The sequence below is a fragment of the Hibiscus syriacus genome, unplaced genomic scaffold (genome assembly GCF_006381635.1).
Source record: "Hibiscus syriacus cultivar Baekdansim isolate YM2019G1 unplaced genomic scaffold, ASM638163v2 tig00111769_pilon, whole genome shotgun sequence".
Lineage (NCBI taxonomy): Eukaryota > Viridiplantae > Streptophyta > Magnoliopsida > Malvales > Malvaceae > Hibiscus > Hibiscus syriacus.
This window is the reverse complement of record NW_024063172.1, coordinates 837565-856825: the sequence shown is the minus strand read 5'-3', so window position 1 is coordinate 856825 and position 19261 is coordinate 837565. Positions and strand designations below refer to the sequence as shown.

General features: G+C 33.6%; 2 protein-coding genes and 1 pseudogene across 2 annotated transcripts; 2 read left to right on the top strand and 1 right to left on the bottom strand.

Moving 5' to 3' along the window:
- Window positions 1-170: 170 nt before the first annotated feature.
- Window positions 171-1798, top strand: LOC120169491 (berberine bridge enzyme-like 18). The gene has a single exon (XM_039177620.1). The coding sequence runs from the start codon at window positions 185-187 to the stop codon at window positions 1796-1798; it is 1614 nt and encodes a 537-aa protein (XP_039033551.1). The 5' UTR covers window positions 171-184.
- Window positions 1799-5270: 3472 nt separating this feature from the next.
- LOC120169694 (patellin-3-like) lies at window positions 5271-7296 on the top strand. Its single transcript, XM_039177813.1, has 4 exons — window positions 5271-6518; window positions 6586-6710; window positions 6792-6927; window positions 7029-7296. The coding sequence occupies exons 1-4, from the start codon at window positions 5430-5432 to the stop codon at window positions 7275-7277; spliced, it is 1599 nt and encodes a 532-aa protein (XP_039033744.1). The 5' UTR covers window positions 5271-5429; the 3' UTR covers window positions 7278-7296.
- A 6114-nt stretch (window positions 7297-13410) lies between these two features.
- LOC120169576 lies at window positions 13411-17587 on the bottom strand (annotated as a pseudogene).
- Window positions 17588-19261: the final 1674 nt, after the last annotated feature.

Here is a 19261-nt window from a genome sequence, read left to right as displayed (position 1 = left end):
AAAACTTTAATCATAGAAAAACCTAAAAAACTAAACCCTACATGATGAACATAGTAACGGTTTCTGAAATGGGAAAGGTCAAAGTGTTAATTCACACGCAAGGCAAAGCATTCAACATTTCACCTTCACCTTGGTGCTATAAAATCCCCATGTTTTGGTTCAATCTCAAACACACATACAAAAAATGAAGTTTAATAATTTCCCAATGCCTCGTCTCTTCCTAGTTTCTCTTCTCTTGTCATTTTCATGGCCAACTTTGGGAGACACCCACCAACAACTCGACAGCTTCCTCCAATGCCTTTCTCGGCATCCAAGCAACCCTAATTCCATCTCCACTCTCGTCTACACTCAAAACAACTCTTCGTTTTCGTCCGTCTTCGAGTTCTCCCTTCGTAATGCTCGGGTTTCGACACCCGCCACCCTCAGACCTTTAGCCATCGTCACGCCGTCCAACGTTTCCCATATCCAAGCGACCGTTAATTGCTCGAGAAGTCATGGTTTGCAGGTTCGGATACGGAGCGGCGGTCATGATTACGAGGGCCTCTCGTACGTTTCTCGAGTCCCGTTTGTGATAATCGATTTGATTAACTTACGGTCGATAGATGTCGACACGGAAAATAACACGGCGTGGATTCAAGCCGGTGCCACCATCGGTGAAGTATATTACAGAATTGCGGAGAGGACTGAAACACTTGCTTTTCCGGCCGGTATTTGTCCCACTGTGGGCGTCGGTGGTCATTTTAGCGGCGGAGGTTATGGCATGTTGATGCGCAAATACGGACTTGCTGGTGATCAAATCATCGACGCGGAGCTCGTCGATGTTAACGGAAAGGTTCTCGATAGAAACTCTATGGGGGAAGATTTCTTTTGGGCCATTCGAGGCGGCGGAGGAGCCAGTTTCGGAGTAGTCGTCGCGTGGAAAGTGAACTTAGTCCCCGTACCATCGACCGTGACCGTCTTCACGGTGAATAGAACACTGGAAGAGAATGGAACAATGCTTGTTCACAAATGGCAATCCATTGCACCAAAGATCAATGAAGATCTGTACATCAGACTATTTTTAAGAGCTGTGAATTCGAGCCGACAAGACGGAACAAGAACAATACAAGCCTCTTTCACTTCCTTGTACCTCGGTGAAACCGATGATCTTCTCCCATTGATGCAAGAAAGCTTCCCGGAGCTAGGAATAACACGACAAGATTGCATCGAAATGACTTGGATCCAAAGCATCCTCTACTTCGCCGAAATCCCACAAAGTGAACCATTAGAAATCTTGCTCAACAGGACAGCAACTGCAGGAATCTTCAAAGGGAAATCGGACTATATCACGGAACCCATACCCGAAACCGGACTAGAAGGTCTCTGGCAACGATTCTACGAAGACGAATCGGAATCGTTGGAGCTTATCTTCAGCCCCTACGGCGGCAACATGGACGATATTCCGGAAGCGGAAACGCCGTACCCTCATAGGGCAGGGAACTTATTCAACATTCATTATGTAGTGGCATGGGGAGCAGAAGATGCTGCATCATCTCGGAGGTATATAAACTTCATGAGAAGGCTACATGGATACATGAAACCCTTCGTCTCGAAATCGCCTCGGCGAGCTTACATGAACTACCGGGACCTCGACATCGGAACTAATAACGACGGCGTATACACGAGCTATAGACAAGCCAGCAGATGGGGTCTTCCGTATTTCAACAACAACTTCAACAGATTGATTCATGTGAAGAGCTTGGTTGATCCTGGAAATTTCTTTAGACATGAACAGAGTATCCCTCTCTTACGTGGCTAATTAAACAATAATATGTAAGTTTAGTATGAACTCATTGTATATTTTTTTATGTCAATTTTATACTTTCTCAAATAAATTTCGCTATTATAATATTTGATATATATATAAATCTTTTGTCTTCACGGTGTATGCGTTTTTATTATCATTATATAATTATTATAACTACAATATATTAACAAAAATTACAAAGTACAGTAATTATAATAATCATGGGTAAATTACGTATTTAGTACCTAAACTATCAGTTTTGATCTATTTTAGCACCTAAACTTTCATTTTTTAAAAACCATACCTAAAGTTTAGTTTTTGTTTCATTTTAGTATATGTCAACCGTTAAAAATTTTAGTTTTCATTTTAGTATCTCGTTTAAAATTTGACATTATGTTTTGAAAAAATTGAAAGTTTAGGTGCTGAACGTACTAAATTTTTAACAGTGGGGTACTAAAATGAAATGAAAACTAAATGTTAGGTATGATTTTAAAAAAATTGAAAGTCTAATTACTAAAATGAACCAAAAATGATAGTTTAAGTACTAAATACATAGTTTACCCAATAATATGAAAATCTTTTAAAATCTTTATATATGTTTATGGTTTGACTTTGATTTACATTATTGTAAATAAAAACAATTCAATTTGAAATCAGAATATGAATTATTTATTTATTTAGATTATATAAATATTTAGAGAAAAATTTAACCTATATTTCTTCTCAATATTTTCGTATTATCTTTTTTTCTTTGATTTTTGTTTGGTTGCGACATCGATTTGTAAAATTTGTTCTGCACAATATATTTATGGGTAAAGTATAGTAATGGTCACTGAACATTTTTGAAGCTTGCATTTAGGTTCCTCAACTATTAAAACTTGCAATATAGTCCCCAACATTTAATCCATTTGCAATATGGTCCCGCACCTATGAAAATTAGGGTAAATTATATAAATGGTCATTGAACTTTTCAGGCACTTGAATTTAGGTCCCCTAACTTTTAAAACTTACAAAAATTCCTCAATTTCATTCTAAACCCCAAATTCCAAAGTAATTCAATTTCATTATAAACCCTAAATTCCAAAATAATTCAATTACATTCTAAAACCCAAATTCTAAAATATTTCAATTTAAGGAGGAATGTACTAGATTATCTTTAAGAATGTGATAGCGTTTTGATTTTTTTGCTTTTGTGAAGAAAAAAAATAAACTCCCTCCTCGTAAATGTAAATTTAGTGACCTTCAATAATTTAAATATAAAAAATGATTATGGAAGAAATTGAATAAAAAAACACAATCTCTCAATGAAAAAATTAAGAATCAAAATCCCCAATTGACATCCTTATAATTTTTATTTATTTCAATTACAATTTAGTTTTTTAATAGTTTGATGTGATTATAAGATAGTATTTATTCAAAAAAAAATTAATTTATTAATAATGTAGATATACCCTACAAACACAATTGTTTGAATTTAAAACTTTTAAAGAAAATAACATTTTTTTACCTATGAAATCACTTAATGAGTTATAATATAATTTTGTTAAGTGTATTAGAAAATTAAAAAATAGATCGTGCTAGAACTAAAAAGAATACGTGACCATACAATAGAAAGTTTACGTACGTTACGAAAACATGGCACAAACCCTATCTCTTTTGAGTTAATTGTTATCATCAACTTAGGGTATATTATATTAAATTATTGATTTTTTTATTTTATTTTTGAAGTAGTCAACTTTAGTGTTTATTTTTTTATTGTGTTTTTTATGATTTTATTAAATAATTTTTCTATACAAAATATTCGATGTAATAAGTAAATAAATATTTAATTATCATGGTAATATTTATATTTTAGTTATAATAGAAATAATATAAAAATAAAATATATTTATACATCATTACTATAATTAACATAACTCATATATAAAATTTTGACTTTGCTATTTATGTAGTCTTAATATTTATATGAAAGATATAAAATATATTAACACGTATGATTAGATATAAAAACATACACAAATAATCACAAATATATTTATTTTTAAATAAATGAATTATTATCATATATTCTTACTATTGAAAATTTTTAATGTCTTTAAATTAATATTAAAAAATTATCATATGTTTTTAAATATAAAAAGTAAATTAATTAATAATTTAGTGAAGTTGGCGTCGTTTATAAAAAAAACTGAAATTGAAGTATTTTAGAATTTGGATTTTAGAATGTAATTTAATTATTTTGGAATTTAGGGTTTAGAATGAAATTGAATTACTTTGGAATTTGTGGTTTAGAATGAAATTGAGGATTGTTTTGTAAGTTTTAAAAGTTGGGGGACCTAAATTCAAGTACATAAAAAGTTCAATGACCATTTATATAATTTAACCTAATTTTCATAGGTGCGGGACCATATTGCAAACGAATTAAATGTTGGGGGACTGTATTGTAAGTTTTAAAAGTTTGGGGACCTAAATGCAAGCTTCAGAAATGTTCAGTGACCATTACTATACTTTACCCTATATTTATTTTAATCCTAAAATCTAAAATTCTAAACAATAAACTTTAAGTTTTAAACCCTTAAACCCTAAACTTACGACAAAATATAAATCATGAACTCTAAATCAAAATTACAAACCCTGAATAAAAATACTAACAATTAAACTCTAAATTATAAACCATGGTTAAGATCCTGGAATGCTTTATTTCCCTCTTCAAATTTGAATTTTTAAGAGGCAGCACTGCTAGGATTGAAGACTCCTGTTTCGGCTAGTTTAACCAACTTCGGCAGATCCTGCCTCGCCCAAGCTCCGTACGAACCGATCACTTTTACCTTTCGACGAACCAGACGGTTGATGTCCACCTCACCTACGGCACCGGCTCTCGTGAGTCCGATCATCACCGCTTTTCCACCATCTCGTACACTTTGTCTATACTGCAAGAACTTTTGTGGTTTCCCCAACGCTTCCACGGCAATGTCGGCACTAATTTCCTACTCAAAACAAGTAATAAACGCGTTCAAGTATTTACAATAAAAAACAAAAACAACAATAAAGATGTAATGATGAACTATAATAATTTCCAACCGCTTACGAAATAGTCAGAATACTGGATCTAATCTCACTATTTTTTATATTTCAAACTCTGAAGTCATGTTTTGAATCTCAATATCTTACATTGTCACAGCTAAAACTTCGACTGAAACTTTTACTTCTGTTGCATTTGCGGTCGATTGCTAGTTCAATTGGATTCAGTATTTGTATGCTAAAGAACAAGCAAACCTGTACATACTTTAACCCGTTCAATGGCATCTTCTTCCATCGCCTTTACCGTATGAGTGGCCCCCAAAGTCTTACCAGGAGAAATGGAGATGAAGAGGATCCTAGGTGTCCGTTTCCCAACGCATCAACGGTTCAATTTCAAACTGCAGCCCTTGCCGCCCATGATTTCTATGTAACTCCCCCCTTTACCATTAAGCTTGTCCAGTTTGTAAAATGGAGGGTAGTGGGTCCCTTAAAACGAGCTTCTTCTTCTCCCCTCTTTAAAAACTGCTTCCCCTCTCTCTTCATCTTCAACCAACACTTTCACTCTCTCTCTCCTTTCCATTTCCATTTTGATTCTTTTTTTGGGTATATTATCTATTAAACAATGGCTGACGAAGTTCAGATGAATGCTCATGCAGACCAGGTGACGGTGGTGGATGTTGCCGACGTGCCACAAGCTGAGAAATCTCCGGTGGTTGCAGCGAAAGAGCCACCGTCGGCACCTGAAAGCGACGAAGAACAGGCTTTAGAGACAAAGGCGTCGGATACGGCAACAAATGGTGATGGACATGGTGATGAAAAAGTCCCTCAGTCCGGTTCTTACAAGGAAGAAAGCACTAGGGTTGCTGACCTTGTCGACACTCAAAAGAAAGCTGTCGAACAACTTAAAGCGCTTGTCCGAGAAGCCCTCGACAAGCATGAGTTTTCTGGGTCTGTAATGCCACAGCAACAACAAGAGCAAAAGGATGAATCTGTCAAAGAAGAAGAAACGAAGGACCAATCGCCGAAGGAAGAAAACATCTGTCAGGTTGATGCCTCACCGGAAGATGACGGTGCTAAGACCGTCGAAGCCATCGGAGACACCGTCGTTTCCGTCTCTTCTTCAGTCCAATCACCGGAAGCAGCTAAAGAACCGGTAGAAGCAAGCGCCGATCCGGTTCCGGAAGAACCTAACAAAATTGTCCCACAGGAGGTATCCATATGGGGCGTACCACTTCTCGCAGACGAAAGAAGCGATGTCATCCTCTTAAAATTCCTAAGAGCCAGAGATTTCAAGGTGAAGGATGCCTTCATCATGCTCCAAAACACCATTCGTTGGCAAAAAGAGTTCGGCATCGACCAACTCGTGGAACAAGATTTGGGTGATGAACTACACAAAGTGGTGTTCATGCACGGTTTCAACAAACAAGGACATCCGGTGTGTTACAATGTGTTCGGGGAATTCCAAAACAAGGAGCTTTACCGGAAAGCATTCTCCGATGAAGACAAGAGGCAAAATTTCTTGAGATGGAGAATCCAATTCCTGGAAAAGAGTATCAGGAAACTGGATTTCAGCCCCGGTGGAATATGTACCATTGTTCAAATCAATGACCTCAAGAATTCACCGGGACTTACCAAATGGGAGCTTAGACAAGCAACTAAACAAGCCCTTCAATTGCTGCAGGACAACTACCCAGAATTTGTTGCCAGACAAGTAATCTTTTGATTTCGTCATCAGTTTATGTTCTTTTTGCCAATAATAGCGCATGCTCCTTGTCTAGGTGTTTATTAATGTACCATGGTGGTACCTTGCGGTCAATAAGATGATAAGTCCATTTTTGACACAAAGAACCAGAAGCAAGTTTGTATTTGCTGGCTCTTCTAAATCTGCAGATACCATTTTCAGGTCCGTCTCTAAAAATCAAATCTTGGATCCCCCTTTTTCTCTCTATAAACCTCGGTTTAAATAACACTATTTAATGTTTAGATACATTGCTGCCGAGCAAGTGCCAGTCAGATACGGAGGACTGAGCAAAGACGGTGAATTTGCCACCACCGACGCCGTCGTCGAGGAAACTGTTAAACCAGCGGCGAAGCACACAGTTGAGTTCCCAGTTACTGAGGTAAAGTAATGGCCTTAGCTTTCACTTTTATCGAGAGAATCCAAAGATATATTTTGACCACATCCGCCATTGGATACTCTGAAAAAATCAGTGTTTTGCAGGCGTGTTTTGTGACGTGGGAAGTGAGAGTTGTTGGATGGGATGTGAGCTACGGCGCGGAGTTCGTGCCCGGCGGTGAAGACAGCTACACCATAATAATACAGAAGAGCAAGAAGGTGGTTGGTGATTCGGTGGTGTGCGACAATTTCAAGGCCGGTGAACCTGGCAAGGTTGTTCTCACCATCCACAATCCCACCTCGAAGAAGAAGAAGCTCCTCTATCGATTCAAGATTATGCCTACATCTGATTAGAAATTTTCCAAATTTGAACAATGAAGACAAAAGACTATAAAATTTTCCATTTTGCTCGATTTTAATATTTGTTATTATTATTATTATTATTATTATTATTATTATTTGAAATATGAAGTTATTTATTTTGTTTAATTATTACTATTATTTTTATTTTTATATATAGTTTAACCGACGTGTATAATATTCTATACCTATACTGCCTTTTTCCTAGTAAGTTGCAAACCACTGTCTATGATTGAATTAATTATGTTTAAAGGTATTATAATAATTAAATTAATTATTTTTAAATTTAATATTTAAATCTTACAATTATATTTATATAAAGGGTAAAGTACATCAATAGTCCCCAATTATGAGATATTATTTTGTTGAGTCTTCCGATAAATGGTCCCCTAACTAATAGAATGTTGTTTTGTTTAATCCCTCAACTAGGGATGACAAACAAGCGGGGCATGTGTAGATACCCCATGCACATCTAATATTTTTGTATACACCACCTACCCATCACCACTATGGGTAAAAATTTTAAATCCATGTTCGCTCATGCGAGTATATTCTCAAACCCAACCCCACACCTACTACCCAACTGATCATCCACCACTCATCTCGTACTTGCTTGTACCCGTCCACTCAATTTTAAAAATGTTTATACCCTAACAGCTGGTTAAATTACAAGTCATGTCCTATAAAATCTTAATATTTACAGAATAATCTCTAAAATTATACTTAAAAATACCTAAATTCATAATGATCCAAAATTTATATGGTTGATAGTTGGTGGGCGGACGGATACGGGGTGGATAAGGTCTTAAACCCATCATCTACCCACTACCCACCGTGGGTATGACTTTTTACATCCACACTCGCCCAGTACCCACTAAGCTCATCCTCACCCCAATTGGAGCGAGTGCGGTGCAAAATCCATAAAATTGTACACGTTTGTCATCTCTACCCTCAACTATTAAAAGTTATACAATAGTCACTTGATTATTCACATATTTCAAACTCGTCATATTTTACTTAAATTTTGGCAATCGTCTGAATTGGACGTTAACCTATTGAGTGAATATGATAAAATTTGATCCTATAACCATTTGAGGCATTATGTCACGTTGTCGATATCTCATGTCATATTAGTAATTTTTTCAATAAAAATGACGAGTTCAGAACGTGGATAATAATATGACTATTTCATAACTTTTAATAGTGAGATGACTCAACAAAATATTATCATATAGTCAGAAGATATTTTGTAATATGTAATAGTCAAAATACTCAACAAAACAACATTCTATAGTCGATGGTCATTTGAGTATTTTACCCTTATTTAAACTAATATCTCTATCCAGTAAGAGTTGGTTGAAATACTATCATTTTAGTCAAATAAACTAGTGGTAATATTTTTAAGGGTAAATTTCGTGTTTAGTAACTAAACTATTATTTTGTGTCTGTTTTAGTATATAAATTTTTATTTTTTCAAAATTATATCTAACGTTTAGTTTTTATTTCATTTTAGCATCTCGTCGTTATAAACTTAACGCATTTAATACCTAAACTATCAGTTTTGGTCAATTTTAGTACCTAAACTTTCAATTTCTTCAAAACTTAACGTTAAATTTTTTAGCATGGATACTCAAATGAAACAAAAATTAAACTTTAGATTTGATTTTGAAAAAAAATTAAAAGTTTGAATAATAAAACATACCAAAACTAATAGTTTAAATAGTAAACACAGCATTTACCCTATTTTTTAATCATGATATTCCTTGTGAATTTCTTGTTTAGTTGTATAGTAAAAGGTATGCATGCATGATTGCACCATGCATGTTGGTCCATTTTTATAATTCAGTTTTGGGACTTTTTAGGCAGTAACAGAGATGAAGGCAAAAGTGAATGAAGCAGCCGCCCCCTTTTTTTTACTTTTTGAAAGAATATTTTGTTTTGGTTTACTATTTTTATTTCTCAGTAAAGCCACCACTTGTTTTGAAATAATTATTTTAGTACTCGATTTGTTGCTCGTTAAGATTTAATAAATTAATAATTCAGTGCCTTTCTTATTGTTTAATAAAATTTCAGAAAGCAAAGAGTATAGGGGAAGGTTTCAGGGTTAGAAACTTTGATATTAAATTAAGCCACATCATCAAACTATTAGTGAGAACACGGTGAAATTATAAAAAGTTAAGGTATAAAGTTTAGTTATTAAATTGAAAATTTTTAGAGTTTAACGAGTAAAATGAGAGATAGAAAAAGTTCAGCTACTAAACTTATAATTTATCCTTTAAACTAGTATGATTCATAAAACCAGCTCAACAAGTGATCCTTTTATAAGGGAAAGAGTGGGGATAAAAGGTTGTTTCACACTTTTGAATGATTCAGTATTGATTGATTTAATAAAACAGTGTTGAATGATTCAGCACAGAAGTACATTCTGAATGATTCAGAGTCATTATCAAACAGCATGTCACAATCAGAGCTAATTCATACAGAGTTTCTGAATCATTCAGTATTTGAATCATTCAGCACTTAATAATTCTGAAATAAACAAAAAAACCCTAACTCAAAGCGGAGAAATGGCAGAGCCATGTGGGGCTTTGGGTTGATTTCCTTTATCTAGCCCTATTGAGCCTATCAACGTGTTTTACCAATAAAAAATGACTAATTAAAAACTATGATAAAGTATATAAACGGTCTCTTGATACAGTATTAGCTTGTTAAGTAATTTAACTATTATATATTATGAAATGGTTCTTTAACTATAAAATATTATTTTGTTGAATCTTCAATTATAAAAATTTATAAAACGGTAACTTGACCGTATAGTTTACCCATTTTTCGTCATTGTAGCTAGGGATGACAACGGGTCGGGGTAGGGTCGATTTTTCAATTAATCCGATATGACCTGAAAATATGTATTCTCTATTCGATTTTGATTTGACTTGAAAATTATATATCATTTATTTGATCCGAAAAATATATTTTTTTTACCCGACTCTGAACCGACCCAAATTTTTAGAGTATAAACCGACCCGATAAAAAACAATGACTTAATTAAAATATAATATTTTTTAATGAAATTACATTATTATTCCCAAATCGTGTCGGATCAGAGGATTTTTATCCTCTACTCGAACCTGATCCGAGCCGAAAAATCCATCATGATCCCTTCCTATTAGATCAGGTCAGATCAAAACCGATCGGTTTTGGGTTAAATTGCCATCCTACTTGTAGCATGTTCTTGTGAACTAGCTCACTTGTCTCTAATGCTCTCTATACTTTATGGCAAGCTCATAATAAGAAGGCGTTGCTTGGAGAATAAAGAAAAGCCCAGTCCATTACCTTAAGAATAAAAGAACTAAATCCAGTGAACTGATTACTTATCAAATTCAAACCATATTAAAAGACGAAACCCATAATTTAATAGGAGAACTTTTCCAAAATTAAACTCAAATTACATAAAACAGAATGATGTCCAATCATTTTATATAGTATGCAGGGCATAAGTGTTAATGTCAAATAATTAAAATTATTTGATTATATATTGTTGAAAATATTTTGATGTTTAGATATAACAAACTAAGTGTTAATGAATTTTAAGATTTTATATTTTAAATTATATATTCGATTAAATTATTCGAATATCAAAATATTACTCCAAGTTTTTCAAATGTCAATTTTAATCCTTACTTAAGTGTAAAATTGTGTTTAAATCTTAAAATATTTTTGAAACAATTTTTACAAAGTATTTCGAGCCTTAATCGAGCTAAAAATAAGTTTTAAATAGGGAGGCACCGATACCCCTCATAGGGTGTACCGATACTCCTATGTCAATTTTGGCTTCGAGAAAAACAGAATGCCAAATGGGTACCGATACCCCTCATAGGGTACTGATACCCCTATGTCAATTTTGGTACCGAGAAAAACAGAATGCCCAATGGATACCGATACCCCCTAGAGGTATTGATACCCTTAGTCATTTAACGGTCGAAATATTTGAAATTTTACATTGTAGGTACTGATACCCATTGAAGGTGTATCGATACCCCACGCTCACAGCAACCTTTTTCAAGAGGGGTTTCACACTACAAAGGCTCTAACATCACCCAAATGATTCCCAACGGTTAGAATCAATCCAAGGTGTATATAAACAAGTTCTGAAGCCATTGATCAACATGAATTGAGAGAGAAACAAAGAGAAAGCCTTAAACATCAAGTTTGAGCAATTAAAGCCTATTTTTCATTCAATATTCGTTTTGCTTTCAAGAACACCATTTGTACTCAATTGTATTCATTATTGAGTGTTCTTTATTTGTTTTAGAATTGTACAAACATCTTGCATTGTGAGGTTTTTCTATAAGTTATTGAAATTTGTAATCTTCTCTTTGGGAGAGAGTGTTCTTAAGAATTTGGGGTATAATTCTTGAGGGAATTGTAAGGTTACTCTTTGTCCTCAAAAGAAAGAACAAATTAGTGAATTTGTTGGAAAATCCTTAGTGTAGATAGCTAAGGTAGTGGACGTAGACTTTGGTTGAGAAAGTCGAACCACTCTAAATCGCTACGCAAATATTTTCTATTTTCTGCAAAAGCTTCCACCAAAATTTTAATTGCTAATTCACCCCCTTTTGGTTATTTCGTCGATCGATTAACTCAACATATATTACCTTATGTTTATCGACATAATTACAAAATTAATATCCAACGTTTGTACAAAATGATCATTTCGTTCTTATTCTTTTATGGAGCATTTTAGCCTTAAAAAAATTCAAATTTTGGTCAATAACTCTTATTAGATGGAAATTGTTTGTTGAATAACAGTTAACATATATTACTGAGTGACATTTTTATATGTATTTAATTGATGATGTGATGCGTACCACATCATTCAAAGTGATAATGTGACATATGTCATGTCATCAATTAAACACATATAAAAATTTCACGTCAATAATATACGTTGATAGTTAATCAACAGATAGTTTCATCCAACATTGGTTATTTGACCAAAAATTAAAATATTATAGACTAAAATGCTCTCAAAAAAATAGAGGATAAAATAACCGTTTATATAAACGTTGGGTATCAGTTTTGTAATTATCCATTTTAAAATTATAATAAACTATGGATTCGACAGTACATAAGTTTTGATGCTGATACAATTGTATATTAGTTGAAAGCACATCGCCTTCCGTAGCATAAAGGCATCAAATAAAAAAGAAGATCAAATAGAAGTCACTCAGTTTAATGCACTACGATTGTATTTACGGTAATAAACACAGTTGACCGTGAGTGATTATTTTATTATAAATTGACAATGTTAGTGATCAATTTGTTATTTTTATTATTTTTTAGAAAAATTATTTTTTATGAGACTTGTCGTTTAAATAAAATTTCCAATATACATTCTCTCAATAGTGTCGTCAAGATGCGTGTATACTGGGGTGAATCCGGATAAAAGATTCATTGTTATTTCTTGAGGACCTCGGTTCGAGCATTATAGATATCAAAGGAGTGAGCGTACAATGTCGAAAGGTTGAGAGTTTATCTTTGAGCTGATATTGTCTTATACTTACCCCAAATTAATTAAAAAAATAATGTTATAATTTTAAAGGGATTAATTTATAATCTTAATATTTGGAGGGATTAAAACAAAATTTACCATTATGTAAATTTAAAAATTTTAATAAATCTAAAGGGCTAAACATTAAGTATGATTTAAAAAAATAATAATTTAGATACTAAAACGTATAAAAATTAATAGTTTAAGTATTAAATACATAATTTGCCTAAAAAAGAAGCATATCATTCTTATTCTTATTCTTATTCAATAGTTAATGGATAATTGTTATCTAATCCTTTGAGATTTCGAGTTTGGGCACAACTTATGCATGCAAGCTATTCCCTTGTGAAAGCATGGCAAATTTTGGCCGTCTCCTCACACCCAACTCTCCTATGTCCGAAGTGGTGCGAATGTAATCGCTTGTAAATACCTTAAATAATGTTAAGAGTTCAAATTTCGGCATTGTCGATGAATTTTCATTGTAATTTTTCAGAGAATAAATTTTATTTGGGGGAAATCTTTGAAATTTAATACAAGTTAATTTTGTTATTAGAAACTACTGTTTGATTTGAACCATGTCCACGCAAACAACACATGCATAACAATCAGGGTTTTAGTTCTTATACTCCAGTCTGTTGACCTACTTTTTTATAGAGTTGTATAGCTCGATTGTTGAAGAAATAATCACAGAAGTCCCTTAGGAAACACAGTTCAAAGTCTGTTACCACTTTCTTAAATACCCGTCGTCGTCAAGCATTATCAGTGCCAACTTTCGAGCCATCCGGAGTGTACTTCTCCATGAGTTGGCTCAATTCAGAAACAAACTCCTTTTCCAGCTCAACTTCCTCCTGCCGATGCTTCTGTCTCAGAGCAGCCATCTTCTCTTCATGTGCTTTAATCAGCTTGTCCCTCTCATCCACATAAGCCTGCATCTCTTCATCCTGGAACTTTATGAATTTGGCGATTTCATCCGCCCTGCAAATCATTTTTTTCAAAAGAAAAGAAAAGCATGTAATTATTTAATGACGACAAGAAAAGGGGAGATCAAACAGCATCTTGTCTTATGTAAAACAGCTACATGTGTTCAGTCAAATCACACAGAAATAGCAAAAGTAACAGAATTATGTACCTGCGCTTGTATTCCTGTGTGTTTGAAGGATTGGGGTTAGATAGCTTGACATTCTCGCGCTGCTGCTGCTGCAGCTTCTCAAATCTCTCTTCCTTCTCATCCCTGGCTTCATGGATGAATTTGATTTGCTCCTGGAAGAATTGCTCTTGGTAGTCCATCTGGGAAGATCAAAACAGGAAATAGTTAAATAGCCAGAAAATAGGACTGTTCTATCAAGTTGAAAAATCCATGGAAGAAAATCGCTTGATCTTCATCTACTTGAACATCAACCAACACGGAACAGAAGGTTTACCACATGAATCTATATGAAGCCGAAGCAGCTTCGAGTCTGACTACATACCTTAACTGCCTAGCAAATAGCTAGATTTACCCTGGAAACATCGATACTCACAATAAAATGCAATGCCAATTGAAACTTACGTTCCAGATATACAGAAACTTTTATGATCACCGCCACCATCAGTTACTAGTAATAATTAGTGATTAACAAAAAGCTCATTTGAATGAACAAATTCTTTTTGAGGACATATAGCGGGATGTGAGTACATCCGTGGCACAACAATAGTTTTGGGGGGTAAAGGTCATGAATGTTAAGCAATTCATGACAACCTAGAGCAGCATCTCATGAAATATCTAACCAGCTATTAAAAAATAGAAAACTGTTTTATCACTCTCTTGGCCTGCAATAAAACAAACATCTTAGCATAACAACCTATCTAAAATTGGAACAAAACATACATAAATAGTGCACTACATCTGAACTGATGGAACCAAAAAATGCCATCAAAAACTACAATCTAGGAAAGGCAGACAGCAAGCAATGTTTATTATAGCAAACTACATGAGACAGTAGCTGCAGACCCTAATATATGAAAATATCCAAAATTAAAGATCAAGCAAGATAAACAACTGCAAGCATGCGCTATTAATCAATCCTTGTAAGATATCACAAACCAGAATGTCACAAATATGTACTGTAGTTTAAAATTAGTAACAAATACACCAGAACCAAATTTCTGGCAACAGGTATATGAAGAATGCTGCCGACTTACATCTCAACCCAGTCATAAAACTATCAAGAATTGAAGTAATTACCTCTTCTTTGTTCTGTTCATGCTGCATCTTGGTTCTTTGTCTTACAATTCTGGTCTCCTCCATGGTCTTACGGAGCTTCTCAGTCACAATACCAAAATTTTTTTCAAGTTCATTCTTTTGCCTTTGCTCTTTTGCAACTTTGTTCTTGTAAAAAATAAGTTGCTGGTTGTCCTCACTCATTTGCCTGATTTGGTTAACAACCATCTCTTGATAGGATCTCATCTCAAATTTCAGCCTAGATTTGCCTAATCAATAGATCAGTTATACAGCACGTCAACCAACTGCACAAGTGTTTGCAGAACTACTTATTTGTGGGGGAAAAAAGATAAAAGAAAAACCTCATGCATTTAAAGTCATCTTGCATTTTATCCCTGCACGTATATAAATCGTTTTCTTCAGTCAAAAAGAGAGAGAGAACCTTGAGAGTGTTGGTTGAAGCTGTCAAGATCTTCCTTTATAGCCATGTAACCATAAAGTTGGCGCTTCCCACCTGGGTAGAATAAGACCCTACGTCTGTCCCAAGCCTCCCTATGTGTTCCTTGTTCATCAAAATGCTTATGTAGACGTTCAGCTTCTAAATAACCCCTTGCCGTGCTCTCAAAAATCAGAATACTCATCCCACGATGCCCCTGTGGACCATACGAGTGGCGAGCTCTCACAGCAGCATATGAGCTGAAATAATCAAGAAGCTCTTGGTTTCCCATACCAATCCACTGAAGTACAATAGAAATAAAATGTCAGAGTAGGATATAAAAATAGAGTATTTCCACTTCAATTAGAAACAATTAGCTCCATTATTTTAGTACATCTGAAGATAAAACTGCATAAGATATTGCAGTACCTTGTCGTTCTCATCTTGTTCCAGCCTTGTGTTCATTATGATAACCATAGGTGGCCAGACTATCTCATGATCTTTTTCTTCATCTTTTAAACCCTTCCACTTCCCAAAAGCTTCACCTGCAGGAACAACTGAAGTGCCCCTTCTACGCACTCCTCATCCAAAAGTTCAGCAAGTTCCCGATGCAATTTCACCCTTTTTCTTCCTTTCGTTTTGGCATGCGTCACTAGAGGCTGTAGACCTCGATACCAGTCAATGGCACCAGGACCACCTTGGCAAGCTGGGCAGTGCCACTGCCTTGCTGGGTCATTGATTTCCTCAATGCTCAAGGCATCCAAACTTGAGAAAAATTTCTTAAACCATCTATTATTCTTCCTTGTGTCGTGGCTCTTTTGACTTGAATCTGAATCAAAGTCATCAGTTAGAAGTTCATCATCAGAATCATCAATAGCATTATCATCTAAGTCATCATCAATATCATTGTCCTCTTCAACTTCAGGGCTGACAATGTCTTTCCCACTAACATCTTGTGACCCCTCAGATGGATTGGACCCAGCTCTAGATTGCCAATTCCAGCCATACTGAAGCGGCGGGCGAATGACAGGATTCGGACCATTCGGTGGCACATTGTTGTTCTCAGAAGTCTTGTTGAATGTTTGGGGTCTTGCATTTCCTCTGCCATTTGCTGTCCTAGAATCAGTTTTATGTGTAGCCCAAGCATTTCCAGAGGTTCTTCCTGATCCAGCATTGGTCCACAAGCTTCCCCTTGAGTTACTATTGGAATTCTGAGTACCCCAGGGTCTTGCAGCACTGCTTCCAGCTTTGTTCTTGGACTTCCTTTTAATAACCTCCCAATCACCATCGTCTTGAGGTAAACCCAGGTTCATGTCCTCTATACCCCGGCTTAGCTGCTCGAACTTGGAGCCAGAGAACCCAGTTACCTCTTTCCCCTTGGAAGATGGGTTTCTATTCCCTTTTCTTGAACTCATCCTCCCAATACAATCCTATTGTAACACACCATAAGATTGACATTTAGAAGTAGACTATAGATCAGAACAACAACAGTTAGTTATGAAAATGCCTGTATATGGTCCGCAAGTTTCTTAAGCTATTAATTGGTAGTACCATCATCATATCCTAATCATCAACACCGGTGCCCAATATACTCGATCACAAAGCACATTTCATTTAACCTTCACTAGCAAAGATCAAAACATTTACACACTGCATTTGCTTCAGAGTAGGCTTAGCAACATAATACGAAACGCTAAGCATATACTGACACAGCCAACATGTTTAAAATCAACATTTTTAAATATTCCATGTATGACAAGATTAACACGAATAAAATTGCTAACCTGTACAAAAATTGCAACACAAACTATGGCGCGCAAAAACAACAATACGAGAACAAGACAACGAAAACCCATTAAATTATTAAAAAAGACAAGCAGTTTAGTCAAGAAACTCAAAATGATTTACCCAAAAATTAGAAACAAAAACTAGGGTTACCACATACAAATATAGTTAAAAAAAACAAGAAATTTACCTTTAATAATAGGAAAGATGTAGGGAGCAGGCGAACTCCGATGCGGAGGAGGAGCGGCGGTGAGGGATGAGAGCAGATTAGTGGGCAGTGTAAGAGTGGAGGTTGAGTAGAATTATAGACAAATTTCTTTAGGGTTCGGTGGACAGATAAATAGGTGAAAAGCAACTTAGAATCATTTTGTACAGAATTATATTCTATTTAAATGTTTAAATTATTTTTTTGATTAATTAATATGTTTAATATTATAAATATTATTATTTTAAATGTTTCGACTTTAATAACATTAAAAATTTATATTAAGGAACGGGTATCATGTTTTGATGACTTTAAAAAATATATTTAAAATAAAATTATAATTTCTTTTTAAAAAAATTAAAATTTTTAAAAATCTTAAACAAATTCAAAACTTTAAATAAATTTAGGGTAAAGTATAGTAATGGTCACTGAACATTTTTGAAGCTTGCATTTAGGTCCCTCAACTTTTAAAACTTGCAATACAGTCCCCCAACATTTAATCCATTTGCAATATGGTCCCGCATCTATGAAAATTAGGGTAAATTATATAAATGGTCACTGAACTTTTCAGGCACTTGAATTTAGGTCCCCTAACTTTTAAAACTTACAAAACATTCCTCAATTTCATTCTAAACCCCAAATTCCAAAGTAATTCAATTTCATTATAAACCCTAAATTCCAAAATAATTCAATTACATTCTAAAACCCAAATTCTAAAATATTTCAATTTAAGGAGGAATATACTAGATTATCTTTAAGAATGTGATAGCGTTTTGATTTTTTTGCTTTTGTGAAGAAAAAAAAATAAACTCCCTCCTCGTAAATGTAAATTTAGTGACCTTCAATAATTTAAATATAAAAAATGATTATGGAAGAAATTGAATAAAAAACACAATCTCTCAATGAAAAAATTAAGAATCAAAATCCCCAATTGACATCCTTATAATTTTTATTTATTTCAATTACAATTTAGTTTTTTAATAGTTTGATGTGATTATAAGATAGTATTTATTCAAAAAAAAAATTAATTTATTAATAATGTAGATATACCCTACAAACACAATTGTTTGAATTTAAAACTTTTAAAGAAAATAACATTTTTTTACCTATGAAATCACTTAATGAGTTATAATATAATTTTGTTAAGTGTATTAGAAAATTAAAAAATAGATCGTGCTAGAACTAAAAGAATACGTGACCATGAAATAGAAAGTTTACGTACTTTACGAAAACATGGCACAAACCCCATCTCTTTTGAGTTAATTGTTATCATCAACTTAGGGTATATTATATTAAATTATTGATTTTTTATTTTATTTTTGAAGTAGTCAACTTTAGTGTTTATTTTTTTATTGTGTTTTTTATGATTTTATTAAATAATTTTTCTATACAAAATATTCGATGTAATAAGTAAATAAATATTTAATTATCATGGTAATATTTATATTTTAATTATAATAGAAATAATATAAAAATAAAATATATTTATACATCATTACTATAATTAACATAACTCATATATAAAATTTTGACTCTGCTATTTATGTAGTCTTAATATTTATATGAAAGATATAAAATATATTAACACGTATGATTAGATATAAAAACATACACAAATAATCACAAATATATTTATTTTTAAATAAATGAATTATTATCATATATTCTTACTATTGAAAATTTTTAATGTCTTTAAATTAATATTAAAAAATTATCATATGTTTTTAAATATAAAAAGTAAATTAATTAATAATTTAGTGAAGTTGGCGTCGTTTATAAAAAAAACAGAAATTGAAGTATT

What these genes read in the sequence shown, in the direction of transcription:
- LOC120169491 (XM_039177620.1), top strand. Translation starts at nt 185, where the DNA reads ATGAAGTTTAATAATTTCCCAATGCCTCGTCTCTTCCTAGTTTCTCTT.
- LOC120169694 (XM_039177813.1), top strand. Translation starts at nt 5,430, where the DNA reads ATGGCTGACGAAGTTCAGATGAATGCTCATGCAGACCAGGTGACGGTG. An exon ending in CAGAATTTGTTGCCAGACAA is followed by an intron (nt 6,519 to 6,585) that starts GTAATCTTTTGA and finishes CTCCTTGTCTAG; the next exon opens with GTGTTTATTAATGTACCATG. An exon ending in TTGAGTTCCCAGTTACTGAG is followed by an intron (nt 6,928 to 7,028) that starts GTAAAGTAATGG and finishes AGTGTTTTGCAG; the next exon opens with GCGTGTTTTGTGACGTGGGA.